This window comes from Pygoscelis adeliae, unplaced genomic scaffold (assembly GCF_000699105.1).
Source record: "Pygoscelis adeliae isolate BGI_AS28 unplaced genomic scaffold, ASM69910v1 Scaffold87, whole genome shotgun sequence".
Taxonomy (NCBI): domain Eukaryota; kingdom Metazoa; phylum Chordata; class Aves; order Sphenisciformes; family Spheniscidae; genus Pygoscelis; species Pygoscelis adeliae.
In genome coordinates, this window is record NW_008825098.1 from 3,874,477 (window position 1) to 3,887,167 (window position 12,691).

General features: G+C 36.4%; 1 protein-coding gene across 1 annotated transcript in view; it reads right to left on the reverse strand.

The window, feature by feature from the left end:
• TBCK (TBC1 domain containing kinase) overlaps positions 1 to 12,691 on the reverse strand; it is a 109,327-nt gene that overhangs the window by 63,039 nt on the left and 33,597 nt on the right. Inside the window, exons 9-18 of the mRNA XM_009327052.1 lie at positions 12,329 to 12,477; positions 11,192 to 11,330; positions 9,651 to 9,750; positions 7,632 to 7,681; positions 7,130 to 7,259; positions 6,162 to 6,260; positions 4,782 to 4,844; positions 3,781 to 3,907; positions 3,153 to 3,203; positions 1,462 to 1,545 (exon numbers count right to left, since the gene is read on the reverse strand). Coding sequence (XP_009325327.1) covers positions 1,462 to 1,545; positions 3,153 to 3,203; positions 3,781 to 3,907; positions 4,782 to 4,844; positions 6,162 to 6,260; positions 7,130 to 7,259; positions 7,632 to 7,681; positions 9,651 to 9,750; positions 11,192 to 11,330; positions 12,329 to 12,477 — 992 coding nt within the window. The remainder of the gene's footprint in view (positions 1 to 1,461; positions 1,546 to 3,152; positions 3,204 to 3,780; positions 3,908 to 4,781; positions 4,845 to 6,161; positions 6,261 to 7,129; positions 7,260 to 7,631; positions 7,682 to 9,650; positions 9,751 to 11,191; positions 11,331 to 12,328; positions 12,478 to 12,691) is intronic.

A 12,691-nucleotide genomic window follows, 5' to 3' on the forward strand; every position in this document is an offset into this window, starting at 1 on the left:
GCCTACACTATTTTGGTTCACAGAATCCTACTGACCTATATTTCTAACTTTGGCTGATACATATTTCTGTAAAGCCCCTTAGGAATAATATCGGGGAACTCTAGAGAGCAAAACTATTATTTTATGGAAGAGTACACCCCCTTGAGAAAAGTTTTTACCAAGCTATTAATCTTGAAGTCTAAAGTGGTTGTCTCCACAGGAGCATCTGACATAATATACTCACTCTTTTCATCGTTAAACCTTTACTGTCCCTTTTTTCCCAGCAAGCACTCTTTCTTTACAGACAAAAGGATGCAAACAAGTTCTCTTGAATAGTTTTTCCAAATGATTATTTTACAAATTCAGTTCATAACACCTCTTACCCATTGTCTTTCATACGTAAACTCTCCTAACCACTGTGTTCTCTCCTTATGCTAGCTCTCTCCCTATTATCCAACATATAACTGCTTTTATGTCTAATTATTTTTTTGTTGATCAGTTCTTCATTTCCTTTCATTTTTTGAAGACAAAAAGTGACAGACACCATTTCTAAGTTGAGGAGTTTCACAAGTTATATACAAAAGAATTTCTTTAAAAGAAGTACAAGGACAGCAAGCCCTGCTGAAATCCAGTATTCAACAAACACTCATAACTGCTTGCAATTAAAAACATTCATTACCACCTGCTTTTTTAAACTACTGATGGCTTTTCAAACAGCTTCTTTTGGTTTTTAAAAACTGTCTGCAAGACAAATTCTCTTTCCAACACAGACTGTTTAGAATTTCTAGGTCTAGACAATTCCCTCTTCGTGTTTCCATGAAATTTACAATTAATTCTCAAGTAGGACAGACAGTTACCTCCTAGCTATTGTTTTAATTTCTCTGAGTTACCTATATAGTTGTTGAAGACTGAACTATGGAACGTTATTCCTCAGGGTTCTCAAACTCCTGTTCTTATTGAATGACGTTATCTTCTGTTCAGTAAGAAATTCCCCTCAAATCCCTAACTCTCTGAATACCGTAACTTCCATTTTCTGAGGAGTCCCTAGTTTGTACTGTTCCTCTTTGTTTTCCCCCATTGTCAAAATAGCTCCTGTAACAGTATGATTTTGATCACCTGAAGGGTAGATCTTTACAATCTAAACACTGGAAAGACTACTTCCTCATCTTACAACTTTGCATGATCAACTGAATCTTACCTTGGATATTACACAGAACTTTTTTTGTGTGTGTGTGCGTGCAGTTGGGTTTTTTACAGAGCCTGAATCTTTATCCACTTATTTTGTTCCTATTTTTCTTGCACAGCTGTTGTTCTTATTTATCTAAAATAAAGCTTTTGAAAGAAATAGGTGGGTATTTCTACAGTGTGATTCTAATTGTGTTCCAAGTTCACAACCACTTGAAAAAGTGTATTTATATATCCAGAAATAATTCTACCTCTCACAGAACTAGGGGGAGAAAAAAAAAAAGGGGACTGACTTACCTTGAATAACATGAGAATTATCCTTCAGAAAGAAGTTATACAAATACTTGGGGATAAAAGCAGACATGCAGGCATATGCCAGAGCTGAAAGAATTAGAAAAATGGATGCAACTACAGAGGTAGAAACATAAGTATACCTAAAAAAGTTAATTATTAAGCAGGTAATAAGCATAAATACTTAAATCAATCTATACACAAAAATGATTGTAAAACACATAAAAAGGGCACATTCCTCATTAAAGAATTTTAAAAGCTCCTAAAAAAAGTCTCCTTCTGTCACGGAGTAATCAATAAATAGCTGGCTGGACCTGATCTGCTCTGAGTTTCTTTCCATACTTCTCAGTGACAAAGTAATGAGATGACATTTGGAAAGCCATGGTGATGTTTGTATCAAAAAGTAAAGGTCCCCAGATGAATAAAGTTTTAGATGACAGTTTCAGACAACTGCGTTGTTGCAGTCTTCCAGGTTTTCTCCTATAGAACTTACACCCAGTTTTTATGCCCCATCAGACTCGCATCTCATCTCTTACTTCAGCTCAGAGACTAAAGATGATAGAATTCAGAAGAAAAACCACAGTGTGGAATATAATTTAAAATACTGTCAAAAAGATGGACAAAAATATCTTAAATTTCTCAACAGCTCCTCATGTACATACCAAATAGAGATTAGAGGGTAAAACTTAAGTGTTTATCCCCTTGATTAGTTCCTGGCAACTTGGCTGAGAGACAATCTATTGTAATACAATTCTTGCCATGGTGCGAGACCACAGATATAAAAAAGAAATACGGGTTTTGTTGTAAATTGTCCAAAGACAAATATAATTTTGGAAGTTTCTAAGCAAAACATCAGATTTATAGCAAATATGACATAGGATCATGTTATAAACGAATTCTGTGTTACAACTTTTCCAGCATTGAAACCACTTTTTAAATATCTGAGCCAAATGTGTACAATTAAGTTCGTAAACCAGAACACAAGATTTTACATAATTCAGTACTATTATATTTTGCTTCAATGGGAAGGAAACCAGGTTCTACAATCAAACTGTATAGGAACATGTCCAAGAGCAAGAAAAATCTGTTGAAATATTTATATTAGTATGCACAGTAGGCATAATAGGAGTCATTGTCCTAAGAAACTAGTTTTCACACACACAGACCTTATATAAAGAAAGCCCGGTGCAAGAGACTAGAAGATTGGACTAGACCTGTTCTGAACAAATCACGTTCTAAGAAGATAAAGGCCATATATCCAAAGCTGGTCTGATAAGCTTTTAGGCATTTAAAACCATCATCAGCTTTTCTGAATAAAGCTAGTCTGACAGGTTAACAGTTAGGTTAACAAATAATGCATTCACATTAAACAAGGCTGAACTGCAGCTTCCCTGAAAAAGACAAGTACTAGAGAAGCACTTCTTGCTTTTCTATAACCAAGGTTATTTGTGCTTTTTATTATATATTCATTATTGTACTTGGCAATAAACACAGGGTTTGAACCCCTGCTTGAAAAGCAGTACACCACATACACTTTTCAAAAACCAATCATTTCTTTTGACCTGTGGCAACAAGAGCTTTGAAATTCCTTTGTAGCTACAGAAAGTTTCCATATATGTGAAAACACATCTGTCTACAACTAGATACAGATGACAGACTGTGCTTCCCCTTCACCCCCAGCAGAAAAATGTACTCACCTTCATTGTTAAAATTCAAGTACAGAAATGGTGCGCAAAGAGAGTCAAGACCTAAAGAGAGAGGAGCCATGAAGAAAGAGCATAAAGAGCTCATTCGTTGTAATGCACAAGATAAATTAATGAATTTATCATAAAAACTTGCATACTTGATACTGATTATAATTCTGCAGTGTCAGGCTTCACATGTAATGCTGAGAACAATTGTGAAATCAATGCATGAAAATGGAGAGGATTTCAAATTGTTGAACTATAAAGCTGAATTGATTATTCTGCCAGGGCTTCCAAGAAATGCAATTTACCATCCCAAGAACTCGCTCAGTAACTTCTGCAGTTTTACCTTGGAACTGAATGGTAAGCAACAGACTTTTTTTTTTTTAAATAAAGTGATTGAAACTTAAGGAGAGTAAATATATAAGAAAGAGTGGGGCAATTTTGCATTACAGATTAAATATAAGTTATTAGGATCTAAATTTTCAATAACCCACAGATTCATTCTTCAAGAGAAACATGAAGAAAAGCACTCAAAAAAAGCTTACACTGAGGGGAGGGGGGGAAAAGAGGGAGGTATTTTTAAGTCAGCCATAGCTTTCCAGTTAATTATCTGACCATGCCAACTAGTCAAACTCACCTTGCCAGTACACCAAATCAGGATGGGAAACAACCCAGGCCTTCAATACACGTCTAAACTTTGCATGACCCTCTGGTGATGACAGCAATTCATCATACTGATGGCAACGAGGAATATCAACTTCAATCTGCACCGCAGCCAAGCATATAATATAAAGAGAAATCAGGATAAGTGAGGTAGCACTACAGCAATCTTGCAACACTAGAGGTGGAAGTCAGCCAAAGAACGTAGGTCAGGCCACCATCATAAACACAATCTGCTTCCTCCATCACTCTAAAAACGAAAACTGAAAGGGGACAGGGGACTGTAACAGTCATGTCAGAGATTAAAAACAGAGATCTTTTTCTTTTTCCAGATTCGTATTTTTAAAAGGGTTCTAACCCTTGAAAAAGGCAGAAAGCAGATTACAGTTAGTTTTTTTCTAACCCAACTTTTGGACTCATTTCAGATGCTAATATCACTTTGCTTTAAAGGATAATCAAATCAGAGTTCTCAGAACATTGTACCCAATTTGATGGAAAATATTTCTTCACCCAGCTGAAAGGAACAGCTGTTGCTCGTGATGTCTTTTTACGTCTGGCAAGACTTCTTGGAGAACCAAATTGCTCAAGAACCCATTTCTGTGAAGCACAGCTTACCTTACGGGATGTCAGGGTACCCAGCACTATCTGGTACAAGGTCCAACAGGCACAACAAACATTCGATAAAAACAGGACTTTAACAGTACATTGGTAATATTGTTCACTACACTTTGCTGCTGCTACAGAAACAGAGATTCTGAAGTAAAAGAGGATTTCACTTTCCACATGTTATAATTTGAATTAAACTACTTGTTCCTATTGGTTTTGCAAGATTCTTGCTACAGCATCAATGTTAGAGGACAGGGAAACCCTTTTAGTATTATCAGCCACATCTGCTGTAATAGGCAAATGACTGTAACTGGTGGAAAAGATCTTTGCATTACTTCAAGTGACAATATTTGATAACACCGGAAGTCTTACTTGTCTGTCTGTAGGAATTGGTGTGTCTTTATCAATGGCATCATATTTTGCTTGTATGGCACCCTAAATGTGGAAGAAGAATACTTGAATTTAGAAAGCCCTTATTAAGACAAACGCATATTACAATGTACACACTGATATACAGAAGTTGACTGTTTTTGTTAGGTGCTTTAGTTCGCAACTTCTTTTTCCCTGAAAAAAATTTCCCAAAGTACAGAAAATTCTGACAGCTGAATTTTACAAAATAATCTTTATTCTGTTATAATTCAGGACATATAGACCTTCCTGTGACCTCCTCAGTACGATCTTCAGCAATTTTCAGTTGTTTATGCAGAAAGCTGTGTACTTGATACAGTTTTCCATTTTCAAGTTAAGAGACGCTCTCAATTTAAATTCAGTGCTTACCTCAGCCACTGGCAAGTGGCTTTCAGCATCATCTCTGTGAAGGCACTGAAACCAGCTGCCTGTTAATTTATATTGATATTACCAATATACACTACTCTTAAGTAGCCTGTCCTTGCATGAATCCCAAGACAGGCATGCTAACAAGTCCATCTTAATGTTATGGGACAGGGAAACGCTATCTGCATTGTACAGACGGTAAGCTGATGAAGCATGAGAACTGACTCATCTCCTAAGACCCAGGCTACAACGCTGACCAGCAGTTGTTCTTTACCTTTACAGCCTTTTTTTTGGTCATGTTACATAGCACTCAGCAGATCATGTCCTAAGCTAAATATCCTAAATAACCTGGGATGTGTTATCTATAAGAACCTCTTTGCTGCACTACTGCAGATTGCAAGCAGGGTGGATGCAAAAGCAGGGTAGTCAAGCGATCTCTGTGAGGAGTCCTTGTTTCTGGGGCATTCCTTTCTAGTCCTTTGTCCAAAAGGGTTACATTTAATTTATTTATTCTCCAGTCTTTGGAGGAAGTGCATTGATTGGTAGATGAGAAAAATACATTTGATATGTTTCATCCTATTTTGCCCAACTATTGCTGACTGGAGCAGAAGGATTCTAACTGTATTTGTCAAAAATATTAAAAATCAAAACAAAAAACCCTGTTAGCTACCAATCATATTTAAACAATCTAGCAAAATTTGGCTGTATGGCTAGTATTTTTCCATCCCATAATCCAAATTAAAGGCAGTCAAGTTTACATACATTCTCTGAAATCAAATAATATTAGAGACAAAAAACAAGTTTGTCTGAACATTGTCTTTGTTCACACAATTTCATGACTCATTTTATTTGAAATTCCAGTAATTCTACCTGCCAAATCTTCAAATCCATTCCAGCTTCCCTGTCAATCCCATTCCTATCCCATTCCCTCCCCAGTCAGTACTGGAACTTCCGTAAATGTCCTCCCATTACCCTTACCTCAACACCCAACAGGGCAGCCCAGGTTATGCCTCTCAGAAGAGGAGGGATGTCAACCCTGGCTTCTTTCCAAATTTGGTTTTTCTTATATGGGTAGGCCTTCAAAGGGAAGATATTAACAGCAAAAAAATGTTACCTTGTAACTGAAACAATTCAAATTCCAATCCTGGGAAGGTCTTTCCCCCAGCGGTCAAATACTGTCAGCCTGAACAGCAAATGCAAGTTTTACAAGTGAACTTCATTCCTAACTGGAAGGCCTGGATGGAGGACTACCGTTTGATGTTAAAATACCCACTCCTTCTCATAAATGTGTTCATGTGCTTTGGTATATTCTGGATATATAAATCTACTAATCCAAATTTTTAATAAAAGTTTTTTCTTAGTTATATGGGTTTTTTTCATACTACATAACCAACTTTGTTTTATTAAACATTTCTAGTTTATGCTTTCCTAAGTACTGCACTTGATGACGCGCATCAGCACGCTCTCATTCTTAAGCAAGAATCCATCTCTCTGCATGTAAGTAAATTATGGACTGGTATTTCCCCCCACCTCAGTATAAAAGCCATATTTCTAACATGGCACTGTTACAGTAGAGACTGGTATTGTTTTCAAGTACCTTACTACTTGGAAATGCAGAAATGTTACAGGCATATTTATACCTATAATAGCTTAGTCTGTTATGAAATAAAGGATGCAGAAGTATTTTCTTCAGTAAATAACAGGTATTAGCAGCAGCTCTATTTTCATGTGCATACTTTAAAATCTACTTTCATATTAATCACTACTGAAAAGATCTGTTTCTCATATTTTTATTTTCAATCTTCTTATACTTCTGTAGGGTTTTCTTCCCCCTTTCCCACTGTGGACTCTTGTACCACTGCTTCCTTCTTCAATTACTTGGTCCTTTAAAAATCTTCTAATTAACAGACCAAATCCAATTATCCAGCATCAGAAAGATTCCATACCTTCAACAGCCTGTCAAACAGGACAATTCTATTTAGCTGGTACTCTGTGTCCCTCTCCCGGATGATCAGAGGAAGACTAGCAGCTGCCGACAGCTCATTACTACTATTTGAATGAGGTAAAGTTGACTGGCTGGAAAAAGAGTTAGGATAATAGTAGTAAACAGCAAGAAACACAAATCATTGCAAAAAAAAAAAAAAAGAATATCCTGTGATGCATTTCTGAGTTTATAACAAATATAAATGGATAATTTTGAATATTCAGCACAGTCAGTCGATTTCCAGAACAGAGAAACAGGCTAGGATCCTCAGTTTGGTATCAGGGCCCTAAGTCCACCAGTGCAGAGTACTTATGAGCTCTAGCTGACTTTAAGAGCCAAACAAGGACATGTTAGGTTTGCTTTTGGAAGACAGTTGTGTCTAGCTGTGCAGTGTGCCACTCAAATAAAACTAATAACTCAAAATTCAGTCCCTTATATATGTACAAACTTACACACACACTTACTCATCTTCAAGCAACGGGTAAAATGCTTCCCCACCAACATCTTTCAGTCTCTGAAACGAAGAATAAAAATAATTCATTATCAGAATGCTGCTCAGAATTCAAGTGGAAACATTTAGTGGAATACAAAAACTATTCATTAGCAATTCACTTGTCAAATTTAGTAGCTTGCCTTGAGACTTAAGCCTTAGCTCAGTCCTCCGTCAGCAAAGAAACATACAGCCTTTAACGCTAAAAACTTTTGCTAATACAGGCTTTTTGAGTTGATGGAAGTTCTTCTGCCTGAAAATAACACTCATCTCATTCATAAACCTATTGCCACACAAAAAATAGCTTCTATGGGCCGTGGATTCATGGGTCAATAGTATTACATAGTTCTTTTTATTTTCCTCATTTTCTACATGGACTTCCTATCCAAGTAGCTGCAAAGCAACTGCACAACTTGGTTTTATGTTTTTAATCAGTTCAAGAGTTAAGCAAATTTGAGTTCCTTTTAGTAGCAGCATCTGAAAGCTTCACAGAAATACAGACACTCTCTGGAAAGGTGATAGACTAGCATGCCTGGACTTTTGCCTGAAGGTTTCAGACATCTTTGGTGCATCGTGATTAATGTTTAATAGCATCCTCCCTGCAGTGCTCTGTTTTGCAGTTCAATCCCTAACTTAAAGGCATACGGCACTCAGCCTGTTCCTCCTGGGATTGACAGAATAGTTCATTCTCAGTTCATTCAGTACTGATCCTCTTTTTATTATAAGCATCATGCTCTGCTCTATGAAAGGTGTTTGAAGAATTGCATAGTTCAAAAATTTATTTCAACTAACACTGCAAGGTTCAGGCTTGTATCTTCCCCAAAATGAAACTTCAGTATACACTTATTTGCTGCTGTATTTATAGAAGTAGGCAGCAATATCCAAAATTACAGATTAAAAAGTTTAAAAAAAGCCTTAAAAGCTGCCCTTTTGTAGGAACAACAGTAGGAGCTGCAGTGCATATTACCTTTAAAATAGCTGTCGCATATCCTTAACCTCCCTCCTGCCCTCCAAACCCCACCAACCAAGCAAACAAAATAACCCAGTTCTTTGGTCTGGTTTCATGCATTTGTGTGAAATAATGCAAAGTTCTACTGAAGAAACATGTTTACACAGTATTTGCCACATTGCCCCCAAAATTAAGGTAATGGTGGCAGAGATCAAGACTTCAGGAGTCACCTTCCTTTCTATATTAACCCCTGTAATCATATGGAAAGGTTTTTTTATAAAGACTGTGACAGAATTGCATTCACTACTATAAAAAGCAAGCTGCAAACAATGCTGCATAAATTTCTAATTCTACAGCAATAAAGCTCTACATGTGCAAAGATGTGAACAATTAAAACATTTCAGTGATAGGCAGTGAATCTTGTAACTGATCATTACATCAGGCAAAATTATGAGTTATCATATGTTGATTTTTCCACTGAAGATGGAAGAAAACTGCATTACTGCATTTTGGCAAAATGCTTTGAAGTGATCTTTTGAACTAGTTGTGTCATAGCTACATATTCCAAAGATTAGTAATTAAATACTGGAAACTTGATATCCAACTGTAAGTATAAAGCCTTTAAGGAGCTGCAACTGAATTGAGTTGATCTTTCTTCTGAATACTGTGAGCCACCTACAGACAGGAATTAAAGAATGCAAGAAGACACTCACTGTTCAATTAGTTTAGCAATTGTAGAGAATATCAGGTACTACAGAACTATTTGGGCTACACCAGAACAAAGCAGGTAACAAAAATAAGGAAAGGGAGGGACACAGGAAGGGGATGGAGGGACAGAAGATAAATCAAATTTAGTAAGCTTTTGCAGACAAAGCAGTTTAATAGCATAAATCAGAATCTGACTTGGACGCCAAGAAGTGTTCTCCTGGAATCAATAACACTGTCATTTCTAGGAACAGCAGTAGGAGCTGCTGTTCCATATTCCCTTTAAACAAATGTTTCTGCAGTGAAGACATAAGAACAAGTGCACAATATTCTTCTTACATTTCGGAGCTGGCACAGAGACAATGTCACAGTTGTGTCATCTAGGAGGGAACTTCTATCTCGTCCTTGACCAAAGCTCTCACCATCTTCTAATAAAAAGCTTCAAAAGGGTGGGTGGGGTGGTGGGGGAACAAAAAACAGGTCGTTTTATAACATAAGACTTGAGTTAGGAAAAAATAGAAAATTCTTACATCAATCAGTTTCCTCTTTAAAACTAGCTCTTAGAAGTATACTGTATTGATTCTGCATGGCATGAAACCTGCTGTCAAGGGAATGTACAATCACCTTAAATTATTCAAACAGTTTTTGCTGTAAAAAGGCACATTTCAGGTTTTCTATAACTTTAGTTTGCACACAAAGGAAGAGTAATGAGATATGGGATTAATATTCCCTTTTATTCCTTGACCTGGCACAGACAAGGACTGCCATTTATTGTGAAAAGCAAAAATAAAACATTATTGTCATATGGAAGTCATTTCCCATCATGACAAAAGCCAAGCAAGACTCTGACCCAGACCTTTTCTGTTGCAGTCCATCTAAGGATATAAATGCATCCAAGAAAGAGTATACACAAATTGTCTATTTGGTGATACTTTTAAAGCTTACAACATGAAATTGATTTCCAGAAATTAAGCTAACATTCTCATTATACTTAGAAGATCAAGTTAGATTGCATTTTGAAATTAACTCCTCATCTCCAAGATGAATAGTATGACGAAAAATGTTTTCCCCTCATAATTCAAAAGCACATTCATTCACCTACAAGTACAGAAATAGGCAATCCCTCAAAATCTCACATTAATTTTGCCACCAAAATATCACTTAAAATCTAGCTCCACCTTCTTTTTCAAGATATTGCATTTTGGCTGAACACTGACTTCATGTGTTTTTAAAACCCAGAACCAGAAAATTGATCTATATGGACACATAATTATGATTATTAAGATTAGATTGTAGGATTAAAACATGAATATACTACATAAAATTGCAACCTGTGCAGCAGTAATATAAAAGTAGTAATGACTAAAATGCTGTTACAGAATTATAAGTCATAAAACTAAGCATTTTAAAAAAAAGTAATCAGCTGATCTGCCGAATAATTGGGTTGTCCATTCAGCACTGCTGCTCTGTGAAAGGGAATTCTGTAGCAAATTCTCACATTCTGAATGTAGCAAAAGATTAAATTACAATTACAAATATGCTGTTGAAGCACAGGGAGACATTTTTGCTAAAACTTAATGCTATTGGAAAATACGCTAAATTTAGGGATTCCCAGTTCAGTATTTTGCACATCGCCTACATTTCTTCAAATTTCAGAAAGCAATCTGAAGTGCAGTCAGGCGACAGGTAAGGCATTCAAATAATGCATTAAATTGGGTAAGAGGGGAAGTGACATGATTTCCTGCTGTTCAAGAACACTATTTTCAATATTTTTCACACATACAGGTCTTGAAACTAAAAACCAAACCAAAATGTTCTCTCAGAATCACTGGCCTTCTCCATCCATCCTCCTTTCCCATAAAGTGCTTCTCCTTCCTTACTTGGGAAGTGTGCAGACAGGTGGCTTTGATCGAATGATTTCCTTGTTGACAAGTTCTTTCTCCAGGTCTCCTCCAGCCAAACACCAGAGATAATAAACCTCTTCAATTGATCTTTCTGCTAGGTAATCACTATCTTCATCTATTAGGAGAAACCACATAAAAATGAGTTACAGCTTTTTAGGCAGCTTGTATTTCTTCCTACCACCCTAAACACATTGTGGAGAAAAAAAATTATGCTTGAAAGGTCCTAGACCTTAATGTGAAGTTAGAGGAAAAGTGATCTTCCCTTTGCAAGTGCCCTTTCGGAAGATTTAAGAAAAGAGCAGACGGGCAGGAGTCAAAAAAAAGCAAGTATTTCTGCATTTTGCCTTGGTGCCAGAAAATAGAACCAATCAGATAAATACATTTAAGTGTGGACTTTTGCTTCATGTGTCTTTAAAAAAACCCCAAACACTATTTTGTACACAGCACAGTGCTAAGAGTAAAAATAAGAAACTAGTGATTCATACTGAGTAGTAATAACCTGTTTTCCCTTCACATACCATACCCATAGTAACAAGGTATAAAATCTTAGTCTCCAAAAATTATATAATGAGATTTTCTAAACATGTAGAAATTTCTGAGTTCATCAGAAAAAGTCAATGAGGACTTAAGAGTGGTAACACTTTCAGCATACTGTAGTTTTAAACTTAGAAATGTCGTCTTTTATTCTAGAATGTGACCTCTTTCACAAGGATTTAGTTTTCCAATACTTCCAAAAATCATCTCGTGGCATGATCCAGCAGAATCCAATTACCAATTCACAACACAATTGAGTGAAAAAAAGCTACCTTGTACATGCACATGTCCAAATTCTAAAGGCAAAAGATGACATTGATATTCCAAGCTGGACTTGAATACTAGCGATAACTATTTATTCCCACAGGTTGAAGCACAAAATAAAAGATGCCCTCCTTTGACCTGCACACATCCCTCAAAACACGTTTGCCCGTATCTCTGCCCATTAAGCAACTTAGTACAAGAATGTAGTATTGGAACATTTAATAGTTTCTCTCCAACAAAGCATTCAAAGAAAATGCAAAAACATTTTATTTTCCTTCCCCCTCCAATGACATTTATCCCACTACCTGCTTTTACCTTTACATAATTGACTTATGTCTTCAGGAAGCGTTAAATTAGCACACCTTGGAGAAGATGAGAACAGACCAGCAGGTTTGTGGAAGGGAGGATACACTGAGGATACTTCACTGAACAAACTGTCATGCAGCAATTCCTCTGGAGTTGGCCTTGAATTAAGAAGAGAATAAAACACTAAGAGTAAAGTGCTTCCAAAAATGTTACATTTCAGTACAAAATGTCCCCAGTAACAAATATTAGCAAGTTATTTTAAATTATATTGGATTTCAGAAATTTTAATAGCAAAAATGTCTACCAATTTTGTTCAATTCATGATGCATAACGCACCACGCAGTCTGTTTACAGCCCAAGTTCAGATCTCAC